This window comes from Alligator sinensis, unplaced genomic scaffold, assembly GCF_000455745.1.
Source record: "Alligator sinensis unplaced genomic scaffold, ASM45574v1 scaffold643_1, whole genome shotgun sequence".
Classification (NCBI taxonomy): domain Eukaryota; kingdom Metazoa; phylum Chordata; order Crocodylia; family Alligatoridae; genus Alligator; species Alligator sinensis.
Genome location: NW_005842783.1, coordinates 385,798 through 401,596, shown reverse-complemented (window position 1 = coordinate 401,596; position 15,799 = coordinate 385,798). Strand labels below are relative to the sequence as shown.

The 15,799-nt window shown below is 43.7% G+C and overlaps 2 protein-coding genes across 3 annotated transcripts in view; one reads left to right on the top strand and one right to left on the bottom strand.

Annotated features, from left to right (window-relative positions):
• SLC37A1 (solute carrier family 37 member 1) overlaps nucleotides 1-6,131 on the bottom strand; it is a 66,291-nt gene extending 60,160 nt beyond the window's left edge. The window contains exons 1-2 of the mRNA XM_006034930.3: nucleotides 5,876-6,131; nucleotides 5,181-5,363 (exon numbers count right to left, since the gene is read on the bottom strand). The gene's annotated coding sequence lies outside the window, so the exon portion shown is untranslated. The remainder of the gene's footprint in view (nucleotides 1-5,180; nucleotides 5,364-5,875) is intronic.
• Nucleotides 6,132-6,305: 174 nt separating this feature from the next.
• RSPH1 (radial spoke head 1 homolog) overlaps nucleotides 6,306-15,799 on the top strand; it is a 24,384-nt gene continuing 14,890 nt past the window's right edge. For both annotated transcript variants that reach the window (XM_006034929.3, XM_014525323.2), the window contains exons 1-3: nucleotides 6,306-6,433; nucleotides 7,597-7,710; nucleotides 7,831-7,936. In XM_006034929.3, the coding sequence (XP_006034991.1) occupies nucleotides 6,380-6,433; nucleotides 7,597-7,710; nucleotides 7,831-7,936 (274 nt within the window). In that variant the 5' untranslated portion in view covers nucleotides 6,306-6,379. The remainder of the gene's footprint in view (nucleotides 6,434-7,596; nucleotides 7,711-7,830; nucleotides 7,937-15,799) is intronic.

Sequence of the window (15,799 nt, the reverse complement as noted above, 5' to 3'; positions counted from 1 at the left end):
TGATACCAGTATTTCAAGAATGATTCTTACCACATTTTTCTTCCTTAATGACACACTGCCAGGGGCATCTATGCTTGTAGAAGGAAGGTGGGGCAATGTAGGATGAGAAAAGTCAAGTCACTTGTTTTATGCAGGAAGACTGAGACTTCAAAACTTGACTTCATTCCAAAATTGGAGCAAAACCTGAAATTATTGAAGTTCCCTGGAGAAACTTTCTTTCTTTTCTTTTGTATTTTGCATTCAAAACATTGATTTAAAAATGAATTATAAATAAACAGAGTAAAACTCAAAAAAGAGTTATCTGAAAAATTGAAATTTTGGGTTTTGTGTGTGTGTGTGCGCGCGCGCATGTGTGTGTCACACTTCCTTGGAATTTTTTTTCTGGTGGCCTCACCCAAACAAAATTGTGGTGAAGACTACTTAATTTTGATGGGACTGTATATTCTGACAGAAAGTGGGTGGTTCTACTGAAGTTTCTCTGACCAGGTGCAGTTTAGATTTTATGAGTACAATATATCAAGCATACCTGAGTCCAGTAGTCTACTAGCTTGTGAATGTGATGGTAAGACCTTGTGGAAGACCAGGCAATATTCTTCCCTAGGATTTTGAATACATTGCAAAAAAGAAGAGAAGCAAAGCCTTCATTTGAGACACTTATTCTAAACTCAACAGCAAAATTCTCTTTGACTTTGGTAGAAGGTTGGACTCCAGAGACAAACCAGCTCTGGCAACGATAGTTTAATTCTATGTAGGGTGGGCAAGAGCACTACCAGGAGCCAGGAAATCATCTCAAATTCCACTTGCGTTTAGAAGTAGATTTTCAAGGTGCTCTTTTTAATGGTGCTGAGGTGTGCCACGCGATATTAGCACTGTTAGGCATGCAGATATGCTCCACAAGATAAGCTTAGAGATTTCAAACAGGAATCCATAGTGTTAAAAACATTCTGACCTGCCACGGTCTTTCTGAGTTCTCTGCAACATAAGAATCGCTCTATCATTTTTCTGTAGTCATACTGGTGACTGCAAAGGTAGATGGAGCATCCAGGTATGCTCTTCTGGAGCTACTAGGGACTGAGCCACCAAGTATTAAAGTATTTGTAAAGGTTTATTAGACAGTGCACTTGTCAAAGGCTCAGCTGGCATCAATAGGTCAGCAATAGCAATCCTTCCATTACTACTGTTTTCCTTGACTTGGACCATTAGGATCTCACCTCTCCCAAAGTCCAAAAAAATCTAGAGATCTGCTGAGCCTTATGTGAGGCCTGAAAAGTCCTTTATGGTCCCTTGCTGACCCCTGGGGTGCTCCTGCCTTTGCCTGGATACCTTCATACTCATAGCTCCTCTCTGGGAATTTGTGTCTTCGTGCTGTGCTAGCCTAGGCAATTTTCAAGGCTCTTTTCCAAGACTACTTATGCCTGGCTGCTGCCCCCTTCTGTCTGGGTGGCAGTCTTCTAGCCAAGTTGGCACAGCTAGCCTCTTAGAGCTGGAGAAGCAACCCATCCCTCCATTTCCCCATTCTAAATTGTTACAGTGTGGGTTATAGAAATCCCATCACTGCACCTGAAATAGATGCATCTTTGAGTTTTAATTTTGGCCCTTTGGTATAGTAAAATAAAAGAATTCCTGTATGAAGTTTTGTACTATTGGGCATTAACAGTGATTTTTCACTACTGGATAAGCAGTATCTTTCAACAGAAGCAGGACTGCATTTTATCAGGGATATTAAATTTATATTACTTATTAGTAATGTAATAGACTTATATTGCTTATTAGTAATGTAATAGAAAAATCACTGTTATACTAGTAATACTAGTAATGTAAATCAGGCATTAACTATCCCTGATAAAATGCAGTCAGAAGACCAGAAGCTACAAAATATATTCACATATGATATGATCTTGAATTGTATTTACTTCTATAATATATAGTCATTAGGATGTGACAAGCTTCTTGGGTAAGAAAAATTGCAAATAATAAGACAGTTCGATCAAACCATATTTTCTTGCACACTGATCCTTCCAATAGCAACACTTTATTCACTAAACTTAAGGCTGCTTGAGTTTTCAAAAGAAATAATTAATGGGTGGGTCCCATAGAAATCTGTACATGACTCCCCTCACTCCCATTCAAAACAGCAGTCTGAAACATTCATTACCTAGAGAAAGTGTATTTAACCACAGATATGGAAAATGTGTGCTATAGCTTGTCAGTGCATCCTGTTGGACAGAATTATACCCTTAGCTATGTTAACTGTGAGGCTAAAGTACATATTAGTCCAGGTAACTTAATAAGGATTGCCTTCAAATTATTGAGATGCATATTCAACCACACACCTACATCCCCCTTAATTGCTTAGGATTAATTTGCCTCTCATGCATAAAAAATAACTACTTTTAAAATGAAAGGCTTTACTTTACTGAGCAGAAAGGCTTAGCATTCCTTAGGCACGAGAAACCTGTGATGTTATCAGGATTGAGGAAGGAGGAGATGAGGTTTATGGCTATATTTAAAGCAGGCATATGGATATCAAGCACTGACAGCAGTAAGTAATCAGAACAGCCGTTTGCATAATACGCAGTTATTTAGTAACTGCAGAGCTATTATTCAAATTGGACCTCCTCAGCCAGACACTGGGAATTTGCATAAAAGCAAAATAAACCTACAATTGTGAGTTAAGTGTAAAGCTTGCTCATGCTATGTCAGAATTCAAGTACAAAGCATTTTAAAATTAATACAGATACACCAAACTCTAAAGCCAGAAGATGAGGAATTTGTTAGCTAAGGATATGGCCATTTTGAGGTCCATGTTAGTACGTTGCCTACTAGACGAAAAGAGAGCCATTAATCAGAGTGCAGGACAGTTGTACATGTGAAACCATAACTGTCAGAGGGATTTGGAGTCTTACACTTTAATTGTCACGCTGGTACCTAAATACTCACCCTTGTGCTCCTATTGTCTGTGACAATTCAGTTTCAGTGTAACTTGATAGTAATTTTAATAGCCCATGACTATTCTCATAGAATCATAGAAAATTAGGGTTGGAAGGTCATCTAGTCCAACCTCAGGAGATCATCTAGTTCAGGGGCGGACAATTATTTTGGGCAGAGGGCTGCTTACTGAGTTTCGGCAAGCCATCGAGGGCCACATGACAGGCAGCCCAAGGCAGATTAATATTAATTTTCTAAATTTTTTAGGGGCCCCGTGGGCTGGGTAGAATGGCCTGGTGGGCCGCATCCAGCCCCCAGGCCGCATTTTGCCCATCCCTGATCTAGTTCAACTGCCTATTCAAAGCAGGACCATCCCCAACTAGATCATTCCAGCCAGGGCTTTGTCAAGCTAGGTCTTAAAAGCCTTCAAGGATAGAGATTCTACCATCTCTCTAAGTCACCTGTTCCAGTGCTTCACCCTTCTCTTAGTAAGAAGGTTTTTTCCTAATATCCACCCTGAACCTCCCTTGCTGCAACTTGAGACCATTGCTCCTTGTTCTGTCATCTGTTTTGTTTATACACGAACATAGGGTTTTTTTCCAAACCAGATCACATCCCTCATTCATAAATTCTGATATCTTGCTATCTTGCTTCCATCAGAAGGTAGGGTAGGGTCACACATTAGCGCAGTGCTTCACAACCAGTGTTCCATGTCACCCTGGGGTGCCTCAAGATCCTTTCAAGGTTGCAACAGGGTGCCATGTAATGTTAGTATTGTTAGGAATGCAACTATGATTCACAAAATAAATCCAGACATTTCAAATAGGATCCTTAGTGTTAAAAATATTCTGAGCTTCTGGGATCTTTCTGATTTCTTTGCAACAGAAAAACTTCACAATTATTTCTTCATAGTCAAAAAATGAGTGAAAACTAAGAGCTGGCATTTTCCGAGGAATACTTTGAGTCTAACAAGGGGTACCTTACATCTAGAAAGGTTGAGAACCATTGCCCTAGAGTGAAGTTACACATTTCATTTAGAACATACTAAGGACATTTAAAACAACAGGTGTATCTACATGTTTAATTAATGTGCTATAGGTAATGTGTATTAAATCTAGTGCCCTTGGGCCCCTATACACATGCAGGGAGGCTGCTCCAATGTGCTTTAATTACAGCGTGTTGGAGCAGACTCGATTGAATCTGCAGGAGCGTGATAATTATTGCACTCCAGCAGACTCCAGCATCACATCTATCAGTGTCCCCACATTGAAAAATGGTGGCAGAGGCGCTTTAACTAAAGCTTGTTTGACAAGCTGTAGTTAAAGCACCATTGCTGGTATTTTTAAGTGTGGGGATGCTGATACACGTGACACTCCATGTGCTTTAATTAGTGCAGTTCTTAGAGCCATGCTAATTAAAGCACCCACCCTGGGCCTCTTGGATCATGTCTATAAATGCCCTTCATTGTAAGGTACTACAAAAATGAGCATGAGCTAAAGGTAATAGTTTTCTGTGATGCTTTAATAAGCATTAAAATAGGCTAATGCACATTAAAGTGCATGTGTAGATACATACAAGCACCCATACATTAAAGTTAGTTAAGTTGTGCTAAGTTTCCTCTGAGCATCTCAGAATTAAGTCAATTCACATGATGGTTAATTCTGGGCTGTGTTATCTAGCTCATGTTAGAGTAACTTTAGTCTGCTCCACAGAGCTTAGAGGAGATATATGCAATCCTCCAGCATCCCAGGATAAACTGCTCCTCCCTCCCCCTTCAGCAGGGATATAGTCTTGGTGTGTTGGCTCCTAGCCACCTCCTTGCTGGCAAACCTCTAGTGGCAGGTCAGAGCTCTGTAGGCAAGAAACATTATTACTCTTTAACATACAACATTATTACTCTTTAACATACAACCACTCACAGCATGTTCAAACTTTAACACCACCTAACTTTCCACAGATTTAATATGGTCTAAGTATAACATGTTACTACACCCTTAGAAACTAACTGGTTTAGAGACACATGGTTTTAAACAGACAACAACCTACCTTCTTGTTGAACTATTCCTGGCATCTGAAAAAGTAAGTTGTTGGTCAGATACTAGGAATGGTCTAATGAAAAAATTGGATTGCCAGTCCTCCAGTGGTTTATATGGGAAGTAGAGAATCCTTCCAGACTGCTAATACAATCATCTTACATGCTGAAGGCTGAGGCTTGTTTGCCAATATGCCAATAATTGAAACATACAAGTTACCTGCAATGCACTGTTCTTGTATTCAGACAGAAAACATGTTGCCTTGATGCTTGTTCAGGCACACACAAGTTCTTTTGTCCACAAATTCTCCTTAGTAGGAGGAGTGCTAACCTAAGACGGCTTCATCCTTCCAGTTGGATTTCAGACACTTCAGCAGAGCGAAGTCTAGCATATGTCTTCTGGCTTCAATTTAAAAAGAAAATACAGTTTGTAATAAGATTCACCCAGCTTCTGCAGAGGGCTTGCTCTGTTGTCCAGATGCATAAAGATTCATTTACAAGCCGAAGTCATATGATACAATGAACAGATAAGTTCTGTGACCTGCAATGTCCAAGTAGCTCTGAACCCAAGAGAAACAATGCTGGATGTAGCTATAGTTTAAAATGTAACATGTTCTTTATATTTACTGATTTCAGGCCCAACCATTCTGCATGACTGCGAACTCCCAGAAGGCAGAAATGAAGCTGCGCGACTATGAGAGACATTTGCTCTAGATGGCATGAGACAGACTCATTACCTTTATTCTGCAATAGAAACGACCATATTTTCTTGCGCACACATGTGCCACAGTATAATACCCACAGTGCTTTTGAAAGAAGATTTTTCCAGCGTTCTGGCTGCACAGAGCAGGGACAGAGCCCAATCTCCCGCTAACTAACCTTTCCTTTCCTGCCTAACTAAAGTGGAAACCTTACCTGTTTCCATGGGTGGAAGGATGATTTTGAAGAAAGCAGAAGACTCTCCAGGGGGGTGAGAAATAGGAGAAGAGAGGATGGGCGCAAGGAGTACGGAACAAAATTGCCCTAAGAAAAGTTAACTTGATTAATGGTAACACCCAGTCCATTAAAACGGAGAGCTGATGCCCCAGCCAGGCTCCCGCAACTGTGGGGGAGGTTCCCAGCCCCCTGGACCCACGTGGCAGCAGGAGAGTCATCCCCCAGCCTCATGCAGCAGCCAACCGAGCCCGGGCAATGCCCACAGCTGCGCGCCGGGCAGGAAGGGGTTACTGCGTAGGGAGGGGGCGGGGCTAATAGCGCCGCGCTCAGGACCCGGGACAGCAGCGTGAGCCCCACCCCCCGCCCGGAAGAGCCCGGGGCGGTGCCCGCGTTGCCTTGGCGACGTCACTCGCCGTTCTAACCACCTCCCTCCCCACCCTGCGGGGGCGGTCTCCATGGCGACGGTGACGCGGCTGCGGCGCCATGTCGGACCTGGGCTCGGAAGAGTTTGAGGAGGAGGCGGAGACCGACCTCGGGGTGCGCGCGGGTCGCCGTAGCGCCCCCATGCGCGAGAGACCTGCCCCCCACCCCGCCGCTGGGTGCCGGGCCCGGGTCTGGGGGGTCGTGGACACATGGGTGGATGGAGGGACAGACAGAGGGATGGATGGATGTGTAAATGGATGGTTGGATGGATGGACAAGACAGCTGGATGGATGCCTTGATGGATGTATGTTTAGATAGATGGATGGATGAGTGGATGGAAAGATGCATGGATGGACCGATGGGTGGTCAAGTAAATAGATGAGTGGATGGATGGATGAAGGGGTGTAGGTTGTAGCCGTGTTGGTCTAAGGATATAGGCAGACAAGGTTCCTTGGGTGAATTTGATATATTTGCATTGATGGATGGGTGGATGAATGGACAGACAGGTGGACCGGTGGAGGGATGGGTAGGTGCATGGATGGATGGATGTGTGGACAAGCAGATAGATGGGCGGATATGTGGATGGACAGATAGATGCACGGATGGATGGACGGATGTGCATTTGACTGGATGGGTAGACAGATTGGTGGATGAATGGATGGGTGGACACAACGGGAGGGGCAGTGCTGAAAAGAAGGTGGCTTCCAGCTGCCAAGCAGGAGCCAGTGTACATCCCTGCTTGAGGGTGGGAGTTTTTGGGGAAAGGACATGGTCCAGGGGTTCTCAACCTTTATAGAACCCCACCCCCGAGCACTACCAGCTCATAGCTTTCACTCATGTTTTTTGACTGCAGAACAAGACTAGAGCAGTTCTTCCATTGCAAAGAACTCAGAAAGACCCCAACAGGGCAGAGTGCTTTTAACACCATGGATTCCTACTGGAAATCTCTGGGTTTATCTCATGAATCAGGTGTGCACACCTGACAGTGCTAACATTGCATGGCACCCCTGCTATTATACCCTTAAAAGGATCTCAAAGCACCCCAGGCTGCCTTAGCATCATGGTTGAGAATGACCAACCTAAGCAAGGGACTCAGAAAAGGAGCAGGTCACAACCAAAAAGTGGCTGCCTTTTCTTACACATGCTGAATTCAGCTTCCAGTCTCCCTCTCAGCAGATGAATGGCATTACTTGAGACTAAAAACTTTCCTATCAACGCAACTGATAGAACAAAAAATAATCATAAAACCCACCTTGCATCTTGTTCCTTTTAATTAGGAGTATGATGGTGAGCGCAATGCAGCAGGTGAACGGCATGGACATGGACGGGCTCGGTTACCCAATGGTGATACATATGAAGGAGAATATGCATATGGTCTAAGAAACGGATTGGTAAGATTTAGCGCAGTCCTCTCTAACGAGTCATTTATATGTTTCAAACAGTTTTATTGAGTGAGGCTGAAATGATAGTGAAAATTGACAAGCCCTATATCTACACCAAATGTGTTTCAGGGGACCTACAGATTTAAAAATGGTGCTCGCTACATTGGAGAATACCTTCAAAACAGAAAGCATGGCCATGGCATTTTTATGTATCCAGATGGATCAAAGTATGAAGGTAAAGTGCTGACCATGATTCTGAGGATTTAAACACCTGAGAAGGCAAGGTTATACACTTAAGTGTTAGGAGAAAATAAGTCTAGTGACACATTTCTAACTATATTTCTAACACCAACATTTCTGTGTTTCTTTCCTGTTATTCCTGCCTTTTTGCAAATTTGGGAGGGAAGTGGCTTGAAGTATTTGGCAGGGATTTATTGTGTCACTAACTCAATCAACAGAATTTAATATTCCAAATTATACACACCATTGAGCAAAGTTTTTACATCCTCCATTGGAATAATAGAAGAGAGTATAGTTATGTTAGAAGAGCAAACAATATCAAGAATATGTGTTCACATGTAGTGATTAAGCTCCTAGAATTGTAGATTTCAGTCCAGAGTATTTTTCCTCTTTCAGAGAATTATGTTATCATAATGATAAAGTGTAGGATGTATAGCTCCAGTGCACCCAAAACAGCAAAGAGTAGAAACTGAACCTAAGAACAGGTGTGCTGTGATCACTACCCAGCCTTGGCACAATTTAAAGCATCTGTAAGAAGTATTTATGACTTCTGGCATATGTTTACCAACAGAGAACTGGGCATGGCTGAGCAGGCTCTGCCACATGCCCACTTTCTTCCCTGGACAGCCTCTGTCTCCTGACCTCTCTTTTTGCTATACCAAATGGTAGCAAGGAAGTGCTAAGAAATGTGCAGAAGATTAAATTAATGCATGCAGCAGAGTCTTTGGGCAAATTTATACACAAAGAAAGCCTATGCAAGATTATTAGTGCTTAATTACAATACACAAACACTATTCAGTCACTGCCAAACCTGGAGACACCTTCCTGTTTGACCTGAAAATTATCTAAATTTCTGTGGTTTTCCTTCAGTTGAACCAGGACTTCCCTGATCCAGCTCATACCAAGGCCTCATTAGCATGGAGAAACGAGGCAGAGAGACATGCCAGTCATGTGAAGACCTAATGTATTTTAGATGGTGTGCAATACCAACTGTCTAGCCCTTGGCCAAGGAGCATTTCTTCTCATTCTTGAACATTTATGGGTTATCTTTGTGGAACAATCTCTATTTGGGCAATACATTTTCTGTCTTGTTCCACTTCGTGACAGGGGAAACCTGACTGTCTAGTAGTTTATGGTCACATTATGAAAGTTGTGTACAGAAATCACACCTTACAAGTCTTTCATTAGACTTAACGAGTCAATAGTCCTCTTTCACCAGGCTGTACTGTCTATTTCTTGGTTCATTTAGACAGTCTTTCACTCCAGGCTGTCAGGCCCAATAGTGACAATTCAAGAGTATGCTACTTCATCATGTGGGGGTTGTGTTTACTCAGTGACTCACTATGATCTCTTACCCTCTGCATACTGGTAGTGTCTTAGCACCTCTTGCTCTGGGCAAGGTTAAGGTATGGGAATCCAGGCCCATCAAGCTCTTCTGGTTTGAGGTCCTGACCCTGTCTGGCTATGAAGATCTCCTACAAATCCACACTCCACTGGATCCGTGAACCATGGAATTTATTATCAACCATCTTCCTTAGCTTGTTTCGTTTTCCAGTTTCCTCAAACCTCTTCAGTGCACCCAGCTCTAACTCTTCTCTTTTGCTGTACCTTTTTTCTGGTCACTGGCTCTGTACTGCTCTTCTCTGTAATCTTCATTAATCCTCTGCTCTGGTACCCCAGTTTTCTCCATGAGCTGTCCAGCACCATACTTTTGACTAGAGCAGGGGTTTTCAACCTTTTTTGGTTGGTGTACCCCAGCAGCCGCTCGAGAAGCGGGGAGTCCCTTAGCAGCCAGTCAACAAGCGAAACCAGAAGTGTCAGCAGCTTTTCCGTACTGCTGCCATGGAACCCCTGGGGCCTTCCAAAGTAACCTAGGGGTACACGTACCCTTGGTTGACAACCCCTGGATGAGCTTTAGCCACCAGACTGCAGCTCACTTCTTTTCCTGAATCAGCCCTTATATAGTCTCAGGTGGTGGAACCCATATTGGGAAGTCTCCAGTCTTAAAGGGCCTGCAGAGGTGCCCCCCTGTGCATCTATGTAAATGGAATTAGGGAATGCTATTACAGCACAGAAGAGTGGTTTGAGGCTGATTTATTTTCTGCATCTTCTTTTGACAGCAAGGAGATTAGTTGAGTCAAACTCTTATCTTCTTCATTAACTGTTTTAAAGAATTTTTTTCTAGGAAGTCATTTAATTCCAGGATTAACACTTTTCTGTAAAAAGGCTTTGCTTTCTTTTCAGTAAAGATTTTAACATAGGCCTAGTACAGAATAACATCAGCTTTAAACAAAGGATTAAAAACTACAGACTGAATTTTGAAGTGTCAGGGCCAAACTTAGGCACTTAATAGAACAGATGGAGATCTAGATGTGAATGGCTCAGGTCCATTACTCAATATCTTTTCTATGAAAATCAAAATACACAGTTACTCATAAATGCCTAAAGTTTAAGCAGACAAGTTTGTAAATGTGGACACTTAAACCAGGTTAAAAGCATATTGCAGCTAAGATGTAGGATCTTTTTGGGAGTCTTGAAAATATTTTCACACTGTTCTTTTATTTGATGATCTAGAACCTCCCAGATTGCAGTGGTGATTTGAATAGAAAAATTATCATAGAGTTGTTTTGTGTTATGATTTCCAAAGAAGGCCTGAAAGAGGTTTTTGACCACATTATAAATTCAAGTCCTATATAGGTGTAACAGGTACACAATCTGGGCTGCCCTTAATGTGGCCCACACCTGTCTCTGGGGCAACCACCCACCTACTCGCCTTCCATGCCTTGTTGTTAATTAATTAATTGGTGTTAATTAGCAGGAGGCTGCCCTGGTACCACCCCGCTGCCAGGGGGCGCTTTCTGCGGCTCCTTTCCTCCCCAATACCGCAGCCCAAGCCTCACAGATGTTAACTCAGGTCTATCCCTATCTTGGCCCCTTCCTGTTCTCTCTGGGCCTTCTCTGTGATGCTAATGCCCTCTCCTGGGCTCCCCGTGCCCAACTTGGGCTTCCTAATTATGCTGCCCCCCCTATCTGGGGCTTGCCATGCCCACACTTGGGCTCCTCAATCATGCTGCCCTCTCCTGGGGCTCACAGTGCCCAACTTGGGCTCCTCAATCATGCTGCCCTCTCCTGGGGCTTGCCACACCCACACTGGGGCCTCTCAGTAGTGCCCCCTCTCTGGGGCTCGCCACGCCCGCACTGGGGCTTCTCAGTCACCCCCCCCCGGGCTGGGTCTATGTATCCCCTATGCTGCGCCTGCACTGGTGCTGGGGTCCTCACTCTCTGCTGTGAGTCCCCTATGAGGCCTCCTCCAACCCCTTATAGCCTCACCCAAACCACCGGTTTAACCAACAACAAAACACAAGCCCCTGGGCTGTAACATAAATTGAAGCCACCTGGCTAAAACAACATTGCTCAAGCCTCAAGAGCTGCCATAAGCCGTACCTGCGGTCAGGCTTCTTCCCATATCCTAGCTTAGGGAGCTCCTGCCTCTCTAGCTGCTAGCAGGGAACTGCCTTAGGCCTCTGCTGCTGGGCTTTATAAGGGTCAAGCCCTGCCCCTTCTGGTCAGCTGACCTTCTTTGGTTGCCCCGGCAACCCACAGCTGTGCTCCTTAGTCACTGCTAGGGCTCCTTCCTTAGCAGCTTCTCCCTCTTCAGGCACAGGGCACCTCAGTGCTCTGTGACAATAGGGTATAAGACTATGCTTAATAAAAAGTCATTGAAACTGTGCCATCTGAAGCATCAGTAGCATAAATATGTAAGCTATTAAGAATAAAGGAATGTAACTGAGTTTTTATAATGGGACCACCATCTTTGGTCTGAGCGTAGAATTGCTATGTGTCGGCACATCTACATGTGCAATTAATGTGAAGCAATAAACTCTGGGGTTTATAATGGGACCACCATTATATACCATTGCAGATGCAATGGGACACGTCTGCGGCACCACATACTGCACATTCAGTTGTTCATGCTGCAAGGGAAATGCTGCAAGGGATATCCTGGGGTCAAAAAACCCCACAGAGAAAAAAGTGGAGTGGCATATATGGTGGCAGCGTGTGCTACCCAAAGCTGGAGCCTGGCTGGCCACAGCCACACTCTGCTGCTGGCCAGACTCTGTGCAGCAGGATCACTGGTGCTGCAACCCCGGGAGGCCTCCAGGACCCTAGGTAAGGCTGCTGGAGTCAGCCCAGTGCTGGCCCTAGCTTCCCCTACACCACCCAGGGTAACTTACCACATGCCAGAGCATGCATGGCACAGGCATTCCCTGGGGACAGCTAGCGGTGGCACAAAGTGTGCCGCTGCTAGTTGTCCTCAGGGAACCAAACATCCATGACATCTGGACACGGCCACAGTAGCTCCCTTTCACTTAGTATAGCTTTTCAAAAACAATCCATTGTAGCTTCCTTCAGTCAAGGGTCCAGCTTGAGAAAAGCTGACAAACAGAAACCAATTCTTGCTGTGATTAGTCTTTGAACTTCAGCATAATTTTTCTGTACAAACCAGGGAAATAAATCATTATCCAGTTCCTTTCCTCAGGTTTGATTCAAGAATCTTATTGGGTTTAAAAGTGAAGCTATAATCTCTCTGGTGTTTGGAGCGGGGCAACTGTCTTTTTTAGCGTCCTCACATCCTGACAGATCAGAGCTACTAGCTCTTCCCACCATGTTTGGTACCTCAAGTTTGGTACCTCAAGTAGCCTTTAAGGTCAGTTTTCTCTTTTTTAGCTAATGAAGGTGTTTAGTTTCTGTTTCACTTAGTGAAGGGGAACACACTCCCCTTCACAGTAACTCTGCTTTGTTTCTTTTTTTCTAACCCCCATTTAATTTCAACAGCTCATTAACATTTTGGGGAAAGGAGACTTGTTAAAAATTCAGCACACAAAATGATATTTGGGTTCACAGTAAGAGGAAAACCATATTTGCTTTCCAAGGGCAAGCCCAACCCTGTCCCTTTGCTCCCACCCCACAAAAATAAACCTTTTAAAGTTTTTTGGCCAGTCATAAAGAAGCAAATAAAAGGCATAAGCCAAAGTTTTAAAAATCCTATTTCAGGTCACCTTGAAAACATGGGTTTATTATTATATTATTTGTTGTTCATTTCCTCACATAAAGATATACGAAGTCTTTGATATTACAAGCAGAAGAGCTTAGTCAGCACAACAAAAAAGGCAGGAGGAGTAATCTTTCGTAAATGTAAGCAAAATACATATTTCAATTGATAAAAAAGTGAACTAGTTTAAACCACAGGCTTGAGATAGAGATGTTCTCACTTTGTATGAAGTAGGACTTCAAATGCCAAATGATCAGTGTAAAGTGACCTAGATTTTTTTCAGAGAAAAAAAAGTCTTTGAAGCTATTATGAATGTTGACTGTTGTTTTAAAATTTTCAGATTGTGCACCAACTGTCCTCTAAACAAAAATGTCCAGGCTTTGGCAAACATGCTAAACTGTTGAAATTTTAAGAGGTATTTGCTATGGCTAAATACTCAGTCCACAGGGCAACATAAACCTATAACACTATAAGATTTATTGCCAGGAGATGGGACCTATCAGTACTACCCAGAATGTCATATAGCTTGTCCAGTTCATCATAACATAATATATATTAAAGCGGATGAGGTATGAACAAATGTAAAAATATATACTTACAGTAAAAGAAAGATCAGGCAGCTGAATAGCAATTTGTGGACAAGGGCACAGAATGAAGAGAAGGATTTGAGAGTAAAATGGGGAAAGCAAGGAAAGAGAGTGGTAGTAGAAAAAAGAGACAGCTCAGAAGAGAGAAAAGGAGTGTGAGAGACATGAAAGGGGGGGGCACAATCAGGAAAGTAGGGAGGGAGCCAGAGTAACATAGACTGTTTCTTCTAAAGTGAGGACTCACTCTATGATCAGCTGCTTTTGTCTGAACAGAAAAAGCTGGTGTGAAGGGGCAATTGAGGATTTTTCCTATGTGACAGTGTGTTGGAAGCATCCTGAAGGCAAACAGTGGCATGGAGGGGTGTAATGTCTGACTGACAGAATGGTCCCTAGGAGACTGGCCTACTTGACACAAGTTAGAGCCTCTCTGCAGGCCCACAGAACTAGGCTTTTAAATAAACTTCCCAGTCCGCTTGTTACTGATTATGCATTGAATGAAATGGCTTAGTTCATACAATGTGATTGCTGTTGTTTTAACTTTACAAACAAGGGTGTAAAAAGGTGTGAAAAGGTCAAGAGATTTTGGAGCAGACAGCCAGAATTAGAGAATCCTGTGTGTGTGTGCAAAAACATTCCTTAGATAGCACATAATCTCTCAGGGCTTGAGTAACAAAGAAGTGAATAGCTGAGCAGAGGAGGAAAACAGTTGAGAATACTATTTCACAACTAGTAGTAAAACCATGCATGCTCAGATATCCAGCTTCAGAAGCAGAATGTCATCTTGCACTCCTTTATGCATGGCTGTTTTCTACATTTTCTCCTTCCTTAGTTCTTTTTATTCACAGATTGTTGCAGATGAGTACATCCAGTACATTCTAATACCGTAGGTCTGTGGTTGCTTAGACGATGCTCTAGTGCCCTGATCAGGTCCCTGGTTCAGAACATTCTTCCTCCCCCTCTTTGAGGCTTAAAGCCTTCATTCACTCAATAAATGGAATATGTCCTACTGATTAGTTCGTGCTGATAACTTTTCTGTTGATGTGTCAAAGCCTTTAGCCATCTGTAAATATGTCACTAATAATAGCAGTGATAAAAAGATCAAGTGATAAAAAACAGATTTCTCTGTTGAAAAAAGCCAGCACTTTTGTAATCTCATTTATTTTTGAGTACGAACAGACTACATAATGATCTACAAACCAGCTTTTCCTAGAGACTACTTGACAACTATCTTTGCCTTTCACATTCAGGTAGAAGATCACCGAGTTAAAAATTGCTTCTTTTCCCATTGTAGTTATTTGCAGAAATTACATTGCCCTTAATCAGAGCTAGTTTGGTATTTTGGCAGCTGTCATAATAATAGACACTGACAGAAGTGACATTTGTCATGCAGTCGGTTTAATGAAAGTGCGCTACAGCTGTGCCTTGATACACGTGCATGGCTGCAGAGTGCTTTAAAAGTGGCCGATCGCATGACAAATTAACCCTCATCTAATGAGGGATCAGATGAAGATGCTGTTTGCAAAAGAGAGGGGGGAGAGGGCAGAGGGGGGCACAGGTGGTGTTCTCTTTGATCCTCCCAGTCTCAGGGTATGGGCCGAGGAGGGAGAGGAGGATCCAGGTAGTTAACCAAAGACTGCGGCGCTGGTGTCATTGGGAAGGCTTTGGCTTCCATGACCACAGCCCACTCTTTGGCGAGAGAGGCAGTGAGCTGCCGGGAAGAGATGGTCTCCACCTCTCTCCCCTGAGGAGGAGGCTCTTCTGAGCCAGACTGGCTGAAGGGGTGGGGGTGTAGCTCTCTATGTTAAGGAAAGCTACGCGTCTCTGCAAGCTGATGTTGGCGACCAGGGTGGACGACTGGAGACCCTCTGGGTTAAAATCCGTGGGGAACACGGCACAGGGGACACAACGGTGGGAGTCTACTGCAGACCTCCCACCCAAAGTCCTGAGCTTGACCAGGAGTTTGCCCGGGAACTGGCTGAGGCTGCATGCACCAGGACCATGGTTATCATGGGTGACTTCAATTACCCACACATCTCGTGGGAGGATCACTCAGCAAAATCTGAGCGGTCACAAAGCTTCCTATCGTGCATGGATGACCTCTACCTGACTCAAGAAGTCTATGGGCCAATGAGAGGTAAAGTGCTGCTCGACCTGGTACTGGCTACTGGGGATGACCTAATCGGCAACCTAGTGATTGATGGGAAGCTGGGTGACAGCG